Source organism: Eulemur rufifrons, chromosome 3 (genome assembly GCF_041146395.1).
Source record: "Eulemur rufifrons isolate Redbay chromosome 3, OSU_ERuf_1, whole genome shotgun sequence".
Taxonomy (NCBI): domain Eukaryota; kingdom Metazoa; phylum Chordata; class Mammalia; order Primates; family Lemuridae; genus Eulemur; species Eulemur rufifrons.
In genome coordinates this window covers 16,523,111-16,546,065 of record NC_090985.1, presented here as the reverse complement: position 1 = coordinate 16,546,065, position 22,955 = coordinate 16,523,111, and the positions used below count along the sequence as shown (strand labels likewise).

The following is a 22,955-nucleotide window of genomic DNA, read 5'->3' as shown; positions in this document are numbered from 1 at the left end:
CCTAATATATACTTTCTTACCTCCAGTTCAATTTTTACGACAAAAATGAAGATATTGTTGAGATAGACTTTTGAGACAGACATTCTCAGTATATAACTCATCTTGCCACAATTTACAAATTTAGGGACTGGAGTATCTACTCTAAATGAATAAACCCAACTTATGTGATTGTCAAATTGTGTTTTCAGTTTTAATGGTAATTTACTATCCTAACACAAATGTGAAAAAAAATACTCTTGAGCAAACTGCATACCAATGCCTCCAGAAACTTAACAGAGCTAATCTCAACTACGGTCCTATCGCTAGAAGGCAAGTCATTCAATTATATCAGTCTGGTTCATATTTCAGAATATAAATCACATCAGCTGAAATAATGCATTCAAGTGGCTGGCAAGTACTCCATGTCCTTAATACTACTCTTCTAGGGCTGAACTGCAGACAATGATGTCATTAATGTTTTACTATGAATTCATTTCAGAGTTCAACTGACATGCAAACTTCAAAGGATTCTGAAAAACTCACACAAAGCAAGGTTCAAGAACTGATTTTTTCATATTTGACAAAATTTTCAAAAAATTTGACATTCAGCTGATTCTTCAACAAAAATACATTTTAAGTTATAAAATAATGTCATTTACATAAAGAACTGCTTGAGGTTTCTGAAACTAAAAAAGATCACGGGTTTTGGAATAATTATTGACAATTTATTTGATTCAGTGAAAATTCCTATAAGATGGAGCACATGGATCCTACCCATTAGAAATTTATAGTCAAAAACAGAGAATGCTCACTGGATCCTGCTTCTTCTCTTTTTGAATATTGTATTCCCCCTCTCACACTCTCCTGTGTGGGCAGCTGTGAAGAGGCAACATTTCTCCTTCTCTTCCTTCCTCAGGAAACATGATGGTTGAAGCACACATGGCTTCAACCATTACCTTCACATGAATGACTCTGAAATGGAATTTCTGCTTTGTCCCTCCTAATTTCTAGTCCACATTCCATCATTTGGTGACACTTTCCCCCAGACATGCTGTTGTCATCTCACCTCAACCTGTTCTAAACACCTGTACTACTGCCATCCTCCACCATCCCATCCCCATCTTCAAAGTGATCAAGGTTTGTACATTCTTTCTTTACCATGTCTTCCAACTCTTCCACCTCCTCTTTTTAACTGTCAATGCTCCTGCTATAATGCAAACCCTTATTTTATCTTTATTCAACCCTAAACAATTTCAGAAGCTTCTTGAGCCTTTGTATTTCTAATCCAGTGGTTCTTTTTTTCTTTCTCAACATGTTTTTAAAAAGTAAATTTGCTGGACATCTGAGATTTTACTTTATGCTTGATATTTAAACACAGGCCTGAAGTTAGAGTGCCCAAAGTCATCTGAACTGCAGTATTAACTGAGTGTTAAGTGTAAATTCTGAGTAGAGAAATATATCTAAAATAAATCATAATCAAATAAGCAGATTGCTGCTATGAAACAGCTATCGAATTCACAATATGTACACAGCTGCCAGGTTTTACTTGCACAGATAACTACATAGATAAAAAAACAAAAAATTTTCAAGTTATAAGTAAAAAAACGAAATGTTCTAATTTACTATAATACAATGTTATGACTGTAGGGATACTGTATCAACAGAGCATCACTGAAACTAGAAAAAGAGAGGGAAAAACACATATTCCCACCATCATAATGTAACTATTATAGTCACTTTGGATTTTCCCTCCTTTTATTTTCCACATGCATATTTTTGGCAAATCAGAACTAAAAAGTGATTCAGTTGAAATTTTACCCAATTCTCGTATTGCTGGATAGGTTGATTTCTTCCTATTATTCACTACTATAAATAAAGTTGCAATGAAGCTTTGTTTATTCTAATTTACTTCTTCGGGAGGGGTTCCCAGAAATGGTATCAGTGGGCTTGGAGATACAAACATTTTTTTTTTTTTTTTTTTTTTGAGACAGAGTCTCACTCTGTTGCCCAGGCTAGAGTGAGTGCCGTGGCATCAGCCTAGCTCACAGCAACCTCAAACTCCTGAGCTCAAGCGATCCTCCTGTCTCAGCCTCCCGAGTAGCTGGGACTACAGGCATGCACCACCATGCCCGGCTAATTTTTTCTATATATATTTTTAGCTGTCCATATAATTTCTTTCTATTTGTAGTAGAGATGGGGTCTCGCTCTTGCTCAGGCTGGTCTCGAACTCCTGAGCTCAAACGATCCGCCCACCTCGGCCTCCCAGAGTGCTAGGATTACAGGTGTGAGCCACCGCGCCCGGCCGGAGATACAAACATTTTTATGAAGATTAAAACATCTTGCCGAAACCTTTCCAGAAAGATTGTTACTAATTTACAATGCCATAAAAGCACATATGAGGTCATCAGTGTCACCATACCTTCCTCAGCACTGCATGTCACAACAAAAAGTAGTAATAGTTGGAAATTAATAAGTAGTATTTTTTTGCCATTTTTATTTGAATTTCATGATTACTACCAACAATGGACATCCTTTTCAATTTTTAAAATATCAGTTAGGTTTCTTTTTTGAATTCTATATTTTAGCACAATTACATGTCCATTCACTTACTAAACATTCTTCTATCTGTTGCTTGGATTTTATCTTACCTTTCCTCTTAAGAATGAGGAAACTACATTCTCCCACATAAGAAGATTGGGGGAAGAGTGGTTTCAGGCTCAGGTGCTTCAGTGGTTCAACACTGAGGACCCAGGTCTTTCCAGGTTTCCACTTTGCTATTCTTGGCATGTTGGCTTGTCATCTTAAACTGACTCCCTTCGTGATCTCAAGATGAGCGCTGCCACATGTAGACAACAATGTCCAAAGACTCAAAGGCTACCAAGAGTCTTTCTGTGAGCGAGTGTGTATCTGTGAATTTTGTTTCTCTCTAGATTTTGGAATTAATAGTATAAATACTGCACAATGCACTTTACTTTCTCTTATAATTTTAAAAGTGCCTTCATGTTTGTGGTTATAGTTTTTTATATCTAGTGTATACTTATTTTTAAAACTTTTTTATTGTTAATATAACACACATACAAGAAAATACACAAAACAAAAACTTACAGGTTAAGGATTTATCATAAAACAAAGATCCATGTAACTGACATCTAGATCAGGAAAATGAATATTGCCAGAACCCCACATTTGGGCCCCCTAAAACACCACCACAGTCCCACCTACCCAAAATAACCACTATCATGACTTCTATAGTAATTTCTTGTTTTTCTTTATAGTTTTACCTTCTATCTACATAAGTATCCCTAACACTACAGTTTTATTTGCCTGCTTTTCAAACTTAATGTAGATAGAATCATTTAGTATATATTTATATCTACCTTTTCCTATTCATATTAGTTTGGTGAAATTCATCCATTATGGAGTACTACTGTCATTTCTTCATTTTCACTGTGGTATAGTATTCTTTCACATAAACATGGTATCATTTATTCATTTTTTTTTTTTTAAATAGAGACAGGGTCTTGCTATTTTGCCCAGGCTGGCCTCGAACACCCAGCCTCAAGTGATCTTTCTGCCTTGGTCTCCTAAAGTGCTGGGATTACAGGCATGAGACATCATGCCCAGCCCATATCCATTCTATTGTTGATAGAAATCTGAATTATTTATAGATGTTGACTGTAACATAAAATGTTGTACACATTCTTTTACATATCTCCTGGTACTCATGGTGTACAAATGCATTTCTCTATGATACATAAGGATGAATAAAAATGCTGGGCCATAGGAATACACGTATCTGCAACTTTAGCCAAAATGGTTGCAACAATTGGTATTCCCATCAACAGCGGATGAGAGTTTGTTTTTCCACAGCCTTGTCACTACTTGGTATGACCTATTTCATTTCAGCCATTCTGGTAGGTGTGTGACACTCTCTCCTTGTGGTTTTAATTCTGCATTTCCCTGACTACTGAGATTAAGCAACTTCTCATGTTGTACCTGAAGAGGTACCCTGAAGAGCTTCCTCTATGAAGTGCCTGTGTTCTCATGCACATTTTCAAAAATTGGGTTTTCATTTTCTTGATTTGTAGGTATTTGTCATATAAAAAAGTCCTCTAGTGATTACATACATACCATTTGCCTTTTTATACTCTTCATGCTGTTTTCCATGAACAAAGGTTCCTAATGTACAGGCAAATTGATTAATCTTTCCTTTATGATTAGGCTTCCTTTGGTTTCTTATTTAAGAAGTCTTTCCCTAGCCTGAGAGTTTGTTCATTGCTTTAAAAGCTCAGGATGCCTCTGCTTTCAACAGTAGATGAGCCTGCAGCATTCTAGCTTTTGGGAATCAGGCAGAAGACTGAACAAAAATTAAAATAGGAAAAAGGCAAATGGAGGACTCATCTGTAAACATATCATGCATTTGAAAATGCCAATGTTAGTAAAAATACAGTTTAAAGGTAAAGTGAAACTATCTGGAACTGGCCTATCATAAGTTTCTAAACCCGAACTGACACAATAAATTATATATATTAATGCATAAAAAACTTGTTTAAAACAGGAATTTGCAATCCATGCTTTTATCACAGAATAAACATTCTTTTCTAGTACACAAAGAACACATACAAAAATCAATCACATGCTGGGCCACAAAAAAGCATCAGCAAAGTTCAGAGAATTTAGTCATATGGAGGTAAGTTCTCTGGTAACAATAACTTCGGCTAGAAAACATAATCCAAAAGATGACTAGAAAATCCTCATCTATTTGGAATTAAAAAATCTACTTCTAAATAACTTACAGGTTAAAGACGTTATAATAGATATTATAAAATATTTTGAATTGAATATTAATGAAAATATAACCTTAAATTTTATTGGTCTTTTTAAAGAACCAATAATTGTTTTGTTAATTTAATTTATATTAATTCTGTTTTTCTACTTCAATAATTTCTAAAAACATTTCATGTTATTGTAAGATATAGCAGTTTGCTAATAGTCTAACCTTGTCAGGACAGAAGAAACACAAAGCTTCTCCTTAAGTAATTGTCTTGATGTAAATATGCCATTAAGGCAATTTAGTCCTTAGAAAAGAATAATATCTGGTATGGAGGAGGCGCTCAATAAATACCCATTGAATGAATGAGTAACTAAACTTAAGGCCAAGATGTAAGGAATAAAACAGGATGTTGAGAAAAAATGTTAAGTATTAGTGAAAGTACCCTTCAGAAAGAAATTTTGTACAATGCTTTTTTTCAGGGACAATATTCCTTTTATCTCAAATAAGATAAATGTCTACAAAATCAAACAGTAAAAATTCACTCACCCACTGGGCTGGTTCCAGCTCCATTTGGCACTGTGAGGTCTGTAGTACTCAACATCCCACCTAACAATGTTACAGAGAGGAAAGAAAGAGCAGAGAATGAATAAGAACTCTCTCTCCTTATCTTACTGAATATAAACTGAACAGAGGAAACTCTCACTCTACTCCTAAAAACACACAAAAATAAAAACTAGCCCAGTCTGAAGTTGGTATTAATGTGCAATTTGATATCTCATACATATACACTAATATTTTACCTATCAAGCTTGGGATGCATCTGCCTTCCTGTTGATCAATACCAAATAGTACATACTGATAAGAAATAGGACAGTACGTATGGAGTATCATTAAGTCTAGGACTTAAGGGAGAGGAGGCACAGCATTATACAGAACAATACACTACAAATACACTACAAATTGCTGAATTAATGAACTAAGTCAGGCAGGAGGAAATGCAAAACACACTCTAACTCCAAATATAACGTCTATTCCCACTATTTCTAATATGAATGGCTGACACTCAACTTTAAATCTTTGCTCATGACATCTAACTAAATTTTCTGCCTGTCAAAGTACGGCTTTCCCATGATAAGGAAAGCTTATAGAGATTCTCCATATTGTTCTACCTTGCTGACACAATGCTAGACCCAAACAGATTTTCAGGAAAAAAATAATTTAAAAATGGAGCCAGTTATGTAGCAGTGACTGTCTGCTTATCAAAGCAATAAAATTAAGAGTAGCACAGTAAGAAACTGATTATGTTAGCAATTAGCTTTCTCACTGTCTTTATTAAAGAACCAGCAGGATAGATACCACTACACACCTGCATTGCCAGTACTTGGTGGTCTCTGAGGAGCTCCAGGGGATACATTTCTATGTAACGTGGCTTGAGGTGGAGAGAGCATACTTGAATCTGCTAACGTTGAGCTGGATGCCAAAGATGGGGAGACAAGTGAACTCCCTGGGTTAGTGTAGGACAAAGCATTAGGGCTGGTCACAGGGACTGTGACAGACATTGAAAAGTTCTGAGGTGGCAAACCAGGCTGTAAATAAAGAAAAAAAAAAGGAGAAAATTGTTAGTTTCATTTTCATCTACATAAACTAACTTATGAACTTTAATGTGATAAGGTAATTCAAGTTATTGAAAGAGAATGGGAATAGGTTCTTACTAAATTAATTTGCAGTTTTAAGCTATTTTCTTTAGAATTATATTTGAACATGAATTATGTTTGACATGAACTTTTTCAATTTTTAATGTTAATATATGTATAGTTATAAATATTCTGTATTTCAAATATTCATAGAGATGAAAATGAGAAGTTAAAACTGGATATTAAAGTAGTGTTGTCAAATTTAGACATTACAAAATCTATCATTGTTATCAAGTAAGCATAAATTGGCACTTCAATACATACCAGTTTAGCAACATTACATTTCTATTGGGAGATCCCAAACATAACAAAGGGGAAGAGTGTGTACACATATTATTAACTTAATACATCAAATCTGGGACATTATCAATAAGCCCTAGTCTGATTTAACTGATTGACTACTTAATGGGCAAAGCTAAAGAAAAATAATTATACATAACACAATGAAATCTGAGTACAATGAAAATACAAAGAAACTTTATCTAAACAACAAAATTAACTACTAACAACCTAGTAATGAATTTTTTGTACCTTCTTTAAATTGCACGAAGATTAAATTACAAATATTATAAATGATAACCTTCTCTCCATCTAAAATATTCCATATCCCCTTTAAAAGGATATTGGCTATTTTCCTATTGCATTTCCTCCATAGATTGTTTATAAGATGCTTGTTAACCATGATAAATAATAGTCCTCTTTATAATTTAAAGTGAAAGAAAATAAAACAACTTTCCTCTGCCCTCATTTTAATACAGTGATTGAAAAAGTAAAGTAACATTGCTAATTCAAAGTTCAAAGAATATAGTTTATGTATTCAATAGTAGTTTATTTCAGGTAAGAAAATTATAATAATTCATCAACAAATATAAATAATGGATACATGATAAATTTTTTTTCAAAAGTAAAACAGTTTTATTTGTGTAATATCTTTGCAGCTTAACTTTAACTTCAAGGTCAGCAGCGTCCCTGTGAGATCAGAAGGAATTTATGTTGTTTGCTACTGTTTTGTTTTTAAGAACAATAATAGTATTAGCTCCAAAACACCTCCTTTAAAGCTATTTTTCATGAGCTGCTTCGTATATAGGTTGAGCATCCCTAATCTGAAAATTCAATATCCTCCAAAATCCAAAATATTTTGAACACCAACATGATGCCATGGTGGAAAATTCTATACCTGACCTCATGCGATGGGTTGCAGACAAAACACTGGCACATAATACATAGTGTATTCAGTGTCCCTAAGGGAAAAAAAGACCCTCCCAATGCCCCTTCAGCTTCAATATACCATTTCTGTGTATGCCCACATTACCCCATACAAGCACCCTCACAATAATAAAATGGCACATAGACAGCCTGGGAACACCAACTGCAGGAACCCCACAATGCCCCACATGGGGCCAAGACCTATAAACAGGGGTGGCTGAGATAGTGACACCTTTGCTTTCTGATGGTTCCATGTACACAAACTTCGTTTCACACACAAAATTATCCAAAATATTCTACAAAATTACCTTCAGGCTATGTGTATAAGGTGTATATGAAACATAAATGAATTTTGTATTTAGACTTGGATCCTATCCCCAAGATATCTCATTATGTATATGCAAATAATCTAAAATCTAAAATAAATCTGAAATCTAAAACATGTCTGGTCCCAAGCATTTCAGATAAGGGACACTCAACCTGTAGTATACTACTACTTTGAAGAAATAATTCTTGATGCAAACTTTAGGGCATAATTTTAAGAGAATTAACACTGACAATTAAATAAATATTAGCATTGGAACCAACTTGTTCCATGGAGGCTACACTACATACAAAAAATTAGAAAATTAGATCCAGAATAACAGTCTTAAGTATCTCCTATCAATAAAACTTCCAGTGAGAAGATCAAGTCTAGGAGCATGAGCTCAAACAAAAAGTAGTACTCTTTTATTATGGTTAGATGTATGAGCATAGAAAAATTAAAGTCCCTATTTGTTCTGCAACCAGTTTAAGAACCTTGTTTCCTTAAATTAAAATTAAGCCGAGCTGCTCCTCCTCAATATCTACAGCATAAGAAAAGAATAGGAGTTTGGTGGATCATTATCAAGTGATTTTGGGACATTTATAAAGAGCTAAACAGTAAGCTTAGCTCTAGTACTATTGCAGCAAATATACAAGATAATTAAACATAATTCAGAAACACCAAAGTCTACAAGAAGTCCAACTACTTTACGTTTTGCATTCTTAAGGTCTATTTGAGAATATATATATTTTTTAAGTCATGGGAGAGAGAGGAAAGTCTCATATATAACTCTATTTTAAAAATCGTCGAATTTTAGACCTAGAAAGGACCTTAAAAATCATGTGAGCCAACTCACTCATTTACAGATGAAGAAAGCAGAATTCAGGAAGTTTAGGTGCCTTACCCAAAGGGATAGGGGATAGTAAGTACCAGAGTCTGGATTAGAATGTTTTCTCTTCACTTCTACATTTAAGATACTGAACACGTACTATTGTAAGATTCCAGCAATTTTAAAGTTCTATAAAACCAAAAAAAAATATAAAATGCCTTCTTTCCCTTCTATTATACCTATTATTATGATCACCCACTGTAAAAATAAGCAACAAGAGGTTTGGTCAATCCCTCCATGCACAAAATAAAAGCACAAACCATACTTTAGTACTCACTGCGATTTTATGATTCCGCATCATATTATCAAATTCCTCATTAATTTTTTTATATTTTTCTTCTGTATGTGGAGTTAGCACATATGAAGTATCAGGGTCTGGGCTGTCGCACCCTCTGTGCTCCTTCTTGTTCAGAGCCTAAATAATGAAGTTAACAAAAAGGATCAACAAATAAAAAGTAAAGGTAAAGTAAAAGTACTTACAGGGCCTCGTTTGAAAATAAAATCACTATCTTCATTTAGTTTGCTGAATCTGTCCTCCGAGAGTGGACTGTGCTCAAAGTAATCGTCAGCATCAGGGCTCTCACAACCATTAAGGCCTTTCTTTCTTAAAGTCTGAAATACAATTGGAAAATTCACACACAAATAATGCTAACTTGCCATGAGTTTTTTTGTAAAACTTATTAAGAGAGCACAGACTGAATAAATTAAATTATACAAGAGCCACTGAAAAAGTTTTTAAATGATAACAAATGTACTCTCATTCTTCAAAGAAAGTAAACCTTAGATATTCACAAAATTAATTCTCCCTTCTACATTAAGAGAAAAGGAATATTTGCTTGCTTGGATTCTTCCTTTCCAAGCTTCTTGGAGAATAGTAAATTACTCATTGCTCTGACAGTTACAACTCCAATCTGATTACAGCCTGATCAACTTATTTGATAGGGTCAATGATTCTAAAAATTGAAATAGAAATCTATCAAAATGATACTTTGAGAAATTACAGTACCTTTATAAAGTGAACATTTCAGTAACTTCATCTACTGACATTCTTTTCTGCCTATGAGGGCTTATCCCAATCAACAGAATTAGCACAATATCTGAATAATTCATTGCTAATTTGTTCTTGAATATTATTATTTTCCTACATAATTTTGAAATGTAACAGCTCAAATTTAATATTTATGTCAGTAATGACTCTTATGTAGAATGTACATATTATTAGTGACCGTACATATTTTTGAAATTTGCACTCAAAAGTTATTGAGAATGTACTCATATTCCATGCCCTTTTGCTGCCTGGTTTGATTTAATCCACTGACTTGACTTTCTAGAGAATTTTCTTGAATGTCATAAAGTATCCCCTGGGACCATACTGACTTTTTCCCCCTTACTTTGGGGTAAAAATATAGTGAATAGTGAGTTTTCTGATTTTTAGTTTTTCTTTAACTTAAAGTTATCATTAAATAACTTGTCTAGTATTTAAAAGAATAAATTAAAAACCAAAGGCTTGAAGATCTATGGAATATCCATTTACTTTCAAAATATCAAAAAATTTTTTTAATACTGATATGTCTTATTTTAAGGCAGAGTTACTGAGTTCAACAACTATAACAGCTTTGTGACTTGTTGATTTTCCAACTGACTCCAGAGAAGTACCAGGAAGTTAAAATTTTCTAAGTAAGCCTATCTAAAAGAACTTAATTAGGAAACTTGTGATCAAGCTAGTCCTAGATAAGTTCATCAATAAATTATTATTTAAGGTATATTTTAATTAATTCATAACAGAGCTTAATATCCTTTAAAACATGATTTGTAATAATAATGGATGTTTGTTTTACTCTTTTTTTCTTGAAGGAAGTAGAATGCAAACATAGTACATGAAGATTTGAGAATTTTTTCTTAGTTTCTCTGAAGTCAAATTATTTTAAAGTTTCGCTTTATTCAATTTGATTTTTTAAAAATTTTGCATGCTTAAAGAATCATAACCAATCCTTTAGCATAGATGTTAGCTTCTCAAATTACATGGCATGTGCTAGGCATCCCATACACAATGCCTGAGACTTCTGTCACAATGTAATTGCTAACTATGAGCAAACAGCAAACATTATGCCTATCTCCCCAACATCTGCTCCATGGCACTAAGCTCTAAAGGTCTAACTAATCACATGGACATTTATGTACTTCGCCATAAAAGGTCCTGTTATTCACAACACTGAAGGATGGAGAAATTTATCCTCCCTCATCCATGGTAGCAAGTTCTACTTGCCAAATCTCTCCAAGTTACTATCAGCAGTGAAAATGTTAACACTCAGAATACTGAAACGTATTGTACTCTTATAACCTATTCAGCCCCAGAAACAGAATAAATATAGGAGATGCTTATATACAGATCTTATCATGAAGCTGGTTTATTCTAGCCCTAAATCTCTGGTTATTTCCTGCTAATGGTCATATATCTTATGACTAGTTAATTTACAGTCTTGCTCTTCTTGGTATGCTCAAATGCTTATTACTACAATTTCCACAAATAGCAATCACCAAGTACATATCTCTTCAAACATTTTTTAATCTACAGAGAAAAAAACTACAGCCTTTGTTTAATAATTGTGTGAAATTTTTATCCTACAAGAGTAGGGTTAATCCTACTTGTACTTGGGAGGAAGGAAAGTGCTCTGATATCTCCAGCTCTGTAAGCCTTCACTTCAGATGGGGTTCCTGTCACTGTGAGAGAATTTAAGAGGCTATATCAGCTTTGTAGATAACAAGCTAATGTACCTCTGTTTGATAGCCAACTTATGTCTCCTTATCACCAAAACAAGAGGTTGTTTTGAGGACCCAACTACCATAAAAAGACTTTTTCTGTCTTCTTTATCATTACCAAATAGCATAACAGTAAAAGTTTCTCCTGTGTCACTGGTACTAACAAGTGGAATGCTGTAATCTATTAACAAGGCCAGGGGAGGCACTTAAGAGACAGGTCAGCTTCAGTTTTCTCACGCAATTCAAGTTAGCCACAATAAAAACACTTGCTCAATGAAGAAAACATAATCTGAAAGGAGTCACCACTGTAAAGAATCTGCTTATAAATGGGGGAAAAAATGCATCAAGAGTATTATCACTGTGCACTATCTATGGCTATTACTGACTATCATATTCCATTCTAAAGTTAACAGCACTTCAAAATACTTTATTTCTTGTAAATACTATGATTAAAATTTTTCAGTGTTATCCTGGCAAACTTAAGGGGAAAACTCAATTGTGCCAAAATAATTTGAAGTTTCAGTGGTATGTACCATTTAAATTGGTTTATCCTTGTTGCTTTTCTTAAATAATTGTATTCTAAAACACACATTATAAACTGGTAAAGAGATCACTTGAGTAATTAATTCATTAATCAATTTAAGCTGACTTTAGACTTTCTAACTAAACCCCTTATATTAGTGTTCCAAATACGTTTTAAGGTTCTAACTGCAAGATTACTTAAATGAAATCCTAACATTTTCATCAGTCCATTTCTATAGAAGGCAGAAATTTTATTTTTAGAGGGTCAGTTAAGCATTTTTTTCCTAGCTATTATCCTGTGAAACAGTTAAGCATTTTTTAAAAAACAAGTATTTTCTTACTTGTCACAATAAAGTTTTTACCTTTCAACATTAACTCTGCAGGGAAAAATCATATTTTTAATGAACCCAAATAAACTATTAATATCTTTAATGGAAAACTATGCATTGTTTAGGGTACATCCTTCCAAGTTCCAATCATTATCTGATTCTATGGGGTTTGTGCCTTTGTCCTTGACCTATTTTACAACTCTGTAGAGATAGAAGTTAATTTGCAGAAAACTGACAGTAATGCAAACAATTCTGTTTACAGACGTACACATCAATTCTGTTTGGTGGAGGTTCAACTGACTTTTCCCCCACTGTGGAAGAGCCAGTTTTGGGCATCTATCAAGTAAATTCATTTGGCCTTCTTGATGGGCTTATATATTTGTCTGATCTTTGGATTTACCTGTTAACCTGTTGTGACTTTTTTTTCCAGGTTCCTTCAGTAATTAATGAGTTAAAATCGTTGACTTATGTTCATTTTATATCTTTCAGAGAGCCATGGTTTTACCTTTTTGATAATTATCTGTTATTAGTTTTAAGTATAAAACTGCCCTTTACTCATCATTGATTTCAGGGCTAAACTTAGGGAAAAAGAGATTCCTAGTAACCCTTGATAGGACTTACTATTGGATTGAGTATTGGTCTTTAAAAGTAGTGTGTTGGCCAGGTGCAGTGGCTCAGGCCTGTAATCCTAGCACTCTGGGAGGCCGAGGCGGGTGGATTTTTTGAGCTCAGAAGTTCGAGACCAGCCTGAGCAAGAGCGAGACCCCGTCTCTACTAAAAATAGAAAGAAATTATATGGACAGCTAAAAATATATAGAAAAAATTAGCCGGGCATGGTGGTGCATGCCTGTAGTCCCAGCTACTTGGGAGGCTGAGGCAGTAGGATCGCTTGAGCCCAGGAGTTTGAGGTTGCTGTGAGCTAGACTGACGCCACGGCACTCTAGCCCAGGCAACAGAGTGAGACTCTGTCTTGAAAAAAAGAAAATAAAATAAATAAAAGTAATGTGTTACTTAAAATTGTTGGAAATATTGGATTATCTAATTAATAATCTGTATTAATTTGTTAGTTTCAAATATTAAGAAAACATGCTCAGAGAAGCTTGCGACCTTTCAGTACTCATCTTCAAAAAGTTAATCTTTAACTCTTCTGACAATTCATGAATTAAATGTTATTTATATCACATCATTAAAAATATAACTGTCTAAAACAGCAAAGTCCACAATCTCCTGAAGCAGAGTTCTTTTCCATCCGAGCTATTGAGCACTAAAATGAAATTTAAGTTGGTAGGGGAAGAGTGGAGAGTGTTCTGCCTTTATAGGCAGAAGGGATCCCTATACCACATCTACACTCTTTCTGTGCTGGAAATGCCCAAAAGAAGAGAAGGTTTTGTTTTTTAGTGTTGGCACTAATTAAACCAGTTTTAGCTAAATGAAGAGGAGCTTAAAGCTTTCTCTCTACATACTGATCAAAGACCTCAATGGTAGGAAGGCTGCTGAGTTTTAAATTTCTATACCAATTTAAGGAAAAACCGAAATTTAGTGGACGGCATGGCCAGAACCTCCATTTAGGTTAGTTATATCCACCTGTTTCTTTGACTAGGCTATGTGATCAACAACACTGCAGAGTTGATCTTTAGTTAACTTGCAGAAAACTAACAGTAGCTCCAAATATTTCTTGCTTATACAAATTGTTTCCTGTGGAATACTGTAGATTATTACCCTGTGGATAATGGCCAGGTTTTTTTCTATTTATAAATTCACTTCAGCATTCTTTAACTATAAATAGGTTGTATTTTGAGTTCTCCTTTGAACTTTTTATATTTCATTGGTTCCCTCATTCATTAAAGAATTAAGTGAAATCTTTAACATGTGTTCATTTTATAATTTTGGGAGTAATGATTATGCCTTCTTCCAAAACTAATCTGCAACTTGGAAGATTTATATGTCCAACTATCTGCTGCACATTTTCATTTGGTTATTTTGCTAACATCTCTATTTCAACTTAACTAAGGTGGAATTCATTTTCTTTTATTAAACAGATCTGCTTTTTGAACTTATCTTTCCTAGTCAACACAGCTAGAAACCCTGCTGTTCCCTTTTTGTTCTCTCCCCACATTCACATGAATACCAAATTTTGTAGATTATTATTTCCATTTTTGCTGCCACCATACTCACTGAAGCCTACACTGCCTCATGTCTAGACTCTTACATGTATTACACCTTCTTTCACATTCCTCCCTTCTATCCGATAAACTGTTACGAATTCAGTTCTTCTCAATTTTACTTTGAACTTATCACTTGTTTTAATCTTTGCTGGCTCTCCATGATCCAAAGCAGCTGGCTCTAAACTTTTTAGATTACCTACCCCATCTGGAAACATATTTCCCATGTACTCACTATTAAATTGGAACGAACTGATATGCACATATGTGCACAGAGGGAAGTAAAACTCAGTGGAAATCAACCAGGGAGAAGGGGAGAGAAAGGGAGGCAGGCAAAAAACCTACCTAACAGGTACTACGAGCACTGTTTGGGTGATGGGCATACCGTTAGTTGGAACTCAGGCATTAGAAAAGTGATCCATGTAACCTAAAACATTTGTACCCCCTTAGTATTTTGAAATTAAAAAAAAAGAAAACATTGTCCTAATAGTCACAAAAATTCCTTCACTGATGGATGCCACCTCACCTGTGTGAGACCTGGCCCTCTATTTTTTCTTTTTTTAGACAGAGCCTTGCTCTGTTGTCTTGGCTACAGTGCAGCAGCATGATCATAGCTCACTGCAACCTCAAACTTCTGGGCTCAAGGGAGCCTCCTGCCTCAGCCTCCCCAATAGCTGAGACTACCGGTGTATGCCACCACGACTGGCTAATTTTTCTTTCTTTCTTTCTTTATTTTTTTTGTAGAAACAGTGTCTCGCTCTCGCTCAGGCTGGTCTCAAACTCCTGAGCTCAAGCAATCCTCCTGCCTTGGCCTCCCGGAGTGTTAGGATTACAGGCGTGAGCCACCGTGCCCAGCCCCTTTCTTTTCTGCATGACTGTTTCATAGGTCACTATAGCCTAGTTTTAATTACATCTTTCCATGAAAACTTTTCTCCCCACTGCTTCCTATCCTAAAATTTTAAGAGAATGTTCTTATACTATAGAACATTCATGTAATATATGTTACTTTGTATTTACCTATCTTCTGTGCATTTCCTATAATATCAACTTATCTTTAAACTTTCAAGAGTAAAGTTTTGATTGCTTTACATATTCAGAGTCTACACAAACAAGGTTCTACATACACATGAAATATGTATTTATCAATACTTGCAAGATAAAACACAGTAAAGGAGACAGAGATCAGGATGCTGTGACAAGTGATTAAGTATTCTTCTAAAACACAAAGTTATGAATTTCTAAATAATAAGGTAATGCAGAGACTTCACTTTGTATAAGGTAGAGCCACAGAAATTGTTGATATCTGACTGTTTTTGAACTATAAAAATGCAATTTTGTAAGCTTCAACCTAAGCATTTAACTTACAACGGCTGATATTCTGAAAGCTGCTATGAGATTCTCCAGGGACTTTTTGATAGGAAAGACTAGAATTGGTAGTACTAGGAGCCTTCTTTCCTTATGCTGAATGTAGTTAGCTATAGTCAATTAACAGCCAAATGTTCTAATTCTAGAAGCATGTGCATTTATTTTAAACCCAGTAGGCTGGAGCATTAACCTGGAAATCCAAAAAAACAAAAGACATACTTTTCTAGAGTAAGGGTAACATCATGTCATCTATAGAGGATAAACTCAATTTTTTAAAAAATCTATCTTAGCATTATGAGATAAAAGTCACATAGCTCACCAAATCTTTCTCCTCCTGGGACAGAAAAGACAGTATCATAATTAGACTTTTTTTTTTTTTTTCCCAAACTTGGGGCTTATGCTTTGATTAAAAAAAGGGTTAACTGGATAAAGACCCAAAACATCAATTCATTTTTACATGAATACCATCAGTTGTGCCTTCAGGAGAGTCATCTTGCAAACCAGCCTCAGTGGCAGAGATGGGAGACCATGAAGCCCTTGAGATGGAGTTCCTGGTGTCACGCCTTCAGAAAGCCAGGTACTCTTTCCTGCCTTTGGATGCCTTTGTCTGTATTCTTTCAATAAATTCCTCCTTTAGCTGGAGCTACTTTAAATGGGTTTTTATCCCTTATAATCAAAGAACCTTGATGAAGAAAACTGTCAGTGATCCTTTACGTTACTAATTAATAGTCTCATTATTCAAGTCACGTACTTCTCAAAGTAAGTCTGGCTAGTGCCTCCATAACCTAGAATCCAGAAAGGGTCTCAAACCTGGAGGTGTGACAATTATTTACTGTTGTTGGCCAAAGATAATTTCTTGGAATGATGGTACATATCACAACAAAGATCTTTAAAGTCATGTGTTCTATTATTCTACTTATTATAGCATACCAGCAACTTTATCTTTCAACTTCAAGGAAACAATTACAGAATTCTGGGTTTATGTTAATGCCTGGCAGACACTGTACATTTGCTTCTCATTTTCTAGTTTATATACTAAATCTCTTGGCAAAACTAGAGATGGAAAGACTAAGCAAAGAGTTGAAAGAAGAAAGGAAAATGAGACTTGAGACAAGAACAATGCTGTTTAGACTTTTTTTTTTTTCTTTCCATGGAAGCATACATAGAAGATACTGTTTAGACTTTTTATAAGTATATCTAGGTTTTCTTTTATATAATAAACCAAAAAATTCAAAATGGACTATTAATTAGGCAGGTACTGCAAATTTGAAATGGGTTGCTTTTAGCTTATATTCTCTCATGCTCAAAATTCTGCAAAAAATGCCATACTTAAAATTTTAGACACTTATTTTCCATGGAAGTTATATATATCATATATATGTACATTGCATATACCTACATATATACATATATTACTATAATCTTTGGTATATGTTTACAGAGTAAATAAATCAGGATATCTTTCATTCTAAATATGTTTAAATAAATATTTAAAACCAGTCTTAAATAAGAACTAATAGACATCCCAAAGGCCTGGCACTTTCTGGAGTCTTGACATACGTTACTAAATTTTGGATTCTGGAGTCTTTACTACTTGATTATTTGCCAGAGCCCATGTCTGTTAAGACTGCAGTTTTAACTACGGCCTACCAAGAACTGAAAAATTTTTAATATACACTCAACTTTACAGTGATAATTATCAAATTCCTTTCCAAACTAACAGAACCACAGCATTTACAAGTGAAACTATGGAATTTAAAGTATTCGAAGGTATGTATATGCATGGTTTTTAAATGCAGGAGGAGCTGGTCAATTACATCAATTCATAATTTTACCACTCACCTTAAATCTCATTTCTGTAAAGCAAATGAGCAGTAAATGCTCCATAAATAATGACCTAGTGGATAACAAGTCAGTAGATTTAGCACAAGACGTAGGTGAGTACTTGTAAAATAAACGATTACTATGTCTCTTAAGTTCCAAGGAAATGAACTAGACTATCAGAATATTTTAAAAATGAGAAAAGTTCTTTTTTCCATTTTAAATAATTATTTCCAATTTTGACACAGATACTTGTTCTTCCTAGCCACTTTGCCCACACATAAAAATACTTATTTTTTAAAAATTGTGAAACATAAATAAAATTTATATAAAATTCAACAAACAATTGCAAACATCAATAATTTCAATCAGGTCAAAAAATAGGCCGGAGCAGAGCCCTCCATCTCTCCCTTAATCAACCTTCTTCTCCCTCCTTTATAGGTAATGATGGGAGCCAAAAAAGTGGGAATAGCATTATGACCTTTAGCAGGAAAGGGAAAGCCCTCAACTTGGCTACTGCACTGACAGCAGCAACATTCATCCATATTACAAGAAAATTTAAAAGGAGGGCTTCAGAGAGGTACTCCTAGTCTTGTCACAGGTTGTACTATTTATTTCCCATGACCACCTGAATGGCAACCCCTACTGGCTCATTGCTACGCTGCCATCTGTATTGTCCTAAGGCCCACTAGCCCCATCCTAATTAAAGTGTTGCCAGCATTTCTATGCAAGTAATTTTGTGCACTGATAGTACCCATTGTGGTAGTCATGAGTTATACTAAGTTGCTTCATTGAGTAGTTCAAGTTATCTCCCCAATTATCTCCTCAAGCTATCTCCCCATTTATCGTTTGTGTTAGTGTTCAGAACACAAAGCTGCATAGGTTTTGCATTTTTGAGATTTTTCAGGGACACACAAATTGCAATCAGAAGCCTCTGTATTTATTGCTTTTAGTATGTGTACTTCTCTAAAGGTTGGAAATAATATTAATATATATTGGGAGTAGACGTGGAGGATGGGGAGATAAGGAAATAAGGTCATCATTTACAGTGTTCCAGAGTAAAAAGAATCACCTCTCCTTCATTCTTGAGCTTTCCCTCCACTTAACACACTTCATATTTTTGTCCCTACCAGCTTTCAAAACACTTGATGAAGTTTTAATTAAGAATATCATAAATGAGTTAACAATGAAGTAACCAACACTGCCTTTAATTCAATTTTACAGGTTATTATTAAGCTGTGTGCTGTATCTTTATTGAGCACTGTGAAAAATACTGATGCTCCTTAGCAAAATCTCTGCCTCGAAGGATCTACAGTCTTTCTGAGAAAAGATCCACAATCTTTAAGTCTTGGTTTTGTCATTATACACTAATATAACTCTGGACAAGTCCTTTACTTCCTTTAAACCCAATTTCTTTATCAACTAAATGAAGTAAACAACTACATCACACAAACCCCTTTTCATAATAGTTTTGATCATTTAGCCAATTTCACATAGTAAATAACAATGAAGTGATTTTAAGTAAAAATATTTTAATTTAAATTGTTGCGTTACTGGAGATCATAGTAAAGATTATTTATAAAATAATATTTGATAATATTAACATTATGGCCAATTCTAAATATTCCCTTTTTAACAAATGACATACTCTTAAAATTTTCTATAGATCAATTAAGAAAAGCATGATGTGTCAATACATTACATTCTTTAGAACACAGCCTAACTCCCCTCTTTTATCTCCCCTCCTCATTCAAACCAAATGGAGCAGCATTACTCCTTCTACAGATCTCAGCATTACTAAAAATCCACCATAATCAAGAGATGAGATAATTTAGTTTATTTTTAAAAGTTATAAACTTCTAAAATTTTAGCTAATTATCTACTTACAGATTAGCATTCCTGTAACAATGATCTGACTAGCTAAACTTTTCATCACCTGTCCAATGCCTGTAAGACAAATGTTAAATGCCACGGCTGGGTATTCAAGGCACTCTATCAACTGTACCCAGTCTGTCTCTTCTTTACCTTATACATTACTCCCCTATACAAACCCTCTATTCCATAAAAATTTTGTGAGGTAAATATTGAGGTTTACTTTTTTTTCTATATGGCTATCCAGTTTTTCTAGCACCATTTATTGAAAAGACTTTCCTTTTCTCATTGATTTACCTTGATACTTTAGTCAAAAATCAATTAATCATATATGTGTGGGTCATTTCTGAGCTCTCTGTTCTGCTCTATTGAGCTACACAGCTATCCTTACGCAAATACCACACAGTGTAGATTACTGTAGCTTTACAGTAAGTCCCAGAGGTGGAACATCTGGCTAGAATAAGCCAATCAGGACATTCCATCCTCCCTCCATCACTATGATTATTGTTTTGGGCAGTCGGAGATGGGGAGGCAAGTGATCTAAACCAGTACAATGAGAACTAATTTTAGAACACTTGCTGGGAATTTTAGGACACAACTGATCTCTGATACTTTAGACTGGTGCTTAATACAGTAGCCACTAGCCACATGTGGTTACTCAAAAGTAAATAAGATTAAAAACTCAGTTTCTCAGTTGCATCAGCCACATTTCAAGTGTTCAACAACTACACGTGGCTAATGGCAACCACACATATGGAACTTTTCCATCATCACAAAAAGTTCTATTAGATAGTGCTGCTTTAAATGATGCTATGAGTAAATGTAAGGCCTGGAGCTGCCACTGCCATTTTATCAACATGAAAAAGCCAGCATGAGGACAAAGCTAATGAAGGCACACGGGGAAAGACAGAAACCTGGAACCCCCTTCAACAGAGCCTAATCTCTCCCACACTGCTACAATTTTTGTTATGTGACATAACAAATACTCCTATTTTTAAGACCAGTTTCAGTCAGGTCTTCTGTTGCTTGGAACCAGAAGCAAATGACTAATATGGTACAGTTTTCAAAATGCTTTCACATCCATTAGTTTAATTGATCGTGAAAACCCACAAGATTTAGAACTTTAATATGCTCTCTCTGCCCTGTTAAACATTGCACTTAGTAACCTGGTACAGTAAGCATTCAATGAATAAATCATTAATAAAGCTAATATATGCTAGTTAGAATACTAAATACAGAAGTTTACTTTCAATTACTAATAAGTGAAATATCAAATAAGATTTGAGAGTCTAACATCAAACACCTTGAACAGAATGCCTAAATGCCCACCTAAAATGTTATTTTCTATTGTTCTGCAGAACATAACTATTAGGTTTTTATATCCCAAAGTAACAAAACAATTTTTTAAAACTTAATTCAACTATACAAATGTGGAAAATAACAATAAAAATATTTTGATCATATAATATAGGATAATCCTATATGAATACTGGTGGCATTAAAAAAGCAAGTTAATTGTTTTTAAATTGCTAACATTTTTTTAAACAACATGAAAAGTTTACCCTCTGATGTTTTATTGCTAATTAATTAAAATGAGAACTATAAGAAACATTCTTAGAGTAAAGAAACAATCACATATCAATTGCCTAAACATACAACATTCTTCATAGAATACCCTTAGGATACACAATTATTAAACCACGTTAGAAGTTGTGAATCAACTAACTAAACAAAAACATGGAAAATTACAAGGTATTTCTAATTTTCTAAAATATAAATCATACTATCATTTGGAATTTTTTACAGGTACAGCACTGATTGCATAATTGTAAATTAAAAAGGAGAGTTATGACTAATTTATGCAAAAAAGATACTTTTCTTTCTGTAGAATCTAGATCCCTAAATAGTCTCTCTCAGAACTGAGCCATAAAAATAACTACAAAATAAATATGAAAACTATATAGCTGTCTCTTTCATTTTAAAGGTGTCTGAAGTGCCAGGTTTCAAAAAACTGCATGTCTCCATTAGCCACCTTTATATAAGAAAACTGAAATATCATTTAGACTATACATGTATCTCACTGTACAAGCATACACAGAACATTCATAAAACATGGTAAGCACACAGCATTTTTCACTATAAATGATCTTCTAGCTCAAATAACAGTATATTTATATGCTGAATGATGAATATTTGATGGGAAACATCAAAATCTTGGCATTCTAAGGGTCTTTTTTATTGATGCAAAACATTTGTACATATTTATGGGGTACCTCTGATGTTTTGTTACATGTACTGAATGTGTAATACTCAAGTCAGAGTATGTGGGGTATCCATCACCTCAAGTATTTATCATTTCTATGTGTTAGGACTAGCATTCTAAAGGTCTTGAATCCATATTGAAGCGTATCCAACTAAGAGACTTCTGTAGTAAGATAACAAAATAGCCAACACATCATCCTTTAGAAAAAAGGCAGCAATATGGCCAGTTACCACTATATTCCCACAATACCTGGCACACAGTATAATAAATATCACTGCACTAAATAAAAAATGCAGGAATAATATATTACATTCAATATTTTTACCCCTTTGCTCTCCCTTTCTCTTCCATCTCTTTCAAAAATTATCATGTAGTTCTAACACAATTTATTGCTTGGGAAATGCAAGACAGTGAAACCTAAGCAGTTATTCTATTAAGCTCTTCTGGTGGCTATCCAAACCTTTAGGATAAAGTCAAGGGCCTTATACAGCTTGTGAGGATCCAGTTTACTTCCAGGTCTTAGCTATTTGCACTCTTCACACTATACCACAGCTATACTTAGCTGATTCCAACTTCACATAATGAACTGTGAGGTTTCTCATTTCTTAATTTCCATATAAGCTGCCCTCCTGACCTAGAATACCTTTCTTCTGCCTCATCTACCATATCTTTTGAAGGACTCTGGTGATAGTGTCACTTAGAGGATGTTTGCTCTGACCAGTCTCCCAGTCCCTTTTATCCTCCTTCTCGTTGATCAAAAACTTGACCAACATATCAAACATCTTCCAGAGAAAAAAGAACACTTTCTCCGATGATAAGCACTAAAATACTCAATCCCTGACACTTACAGACATAAAAAGGACACATACATATTCATCAATAATTACAAGAAATGTATTACATAAATGTCAGTTATGTATACAAAGTGATATATCACCTTTTTCTCCCATGAACTCTCACTTATATATCAATGACATCAATCTCTGATGGATAAACATATGACCTCAAGACAAGA

General features: G+C 34.2%; 1 protein-coding gene across 28 annotated transcripts in view; it reads right to left on the bottom strand.

Annotated features, from left to right (window-relative positions):
- MEF2A (myocyte enhancer factor 2A) overlaps positions 1 to 22,955 on the bottom strand; it is a 130,014-nt gene that overhangs the window by 26,452 nt on the left and 80,607 nt on the right. For 12 of the 28 annotated variants that reach the window (XM_069466663.1, XM_069466654.1, XM_069466665.1 and 9 more), the window contains 3 exons: positions 9,327 to 9,458; positions 6,120 to 6,339; positions 5,300 to 5,359 (listed from right to left, as the gene is read on the bottom strand). The exons of 1 other annotated variant lie outside the window; for it this stretch is intronic. In XM_069466663.1, the coding sequence (XP_069322764.1) occupies positions 5,300 to 5,359; positions 6,120 to 6,339; positions 9,327 to 9,458 (412 nt within the window). Of the gene's footprint in view, positions 1 to 5,299; positions 5,360 to 6,119; positions 6,340 to 9,111; positions 9,262 to 9,326; positions 9,459 to 22,955 lie in introns of all 28 variants that reach the window. 15 more of the 28 variants (XM_069466659.1, XM_069466661.1, XM_069466650.1 and 12 more) reach the window with 4 other exon arrangements.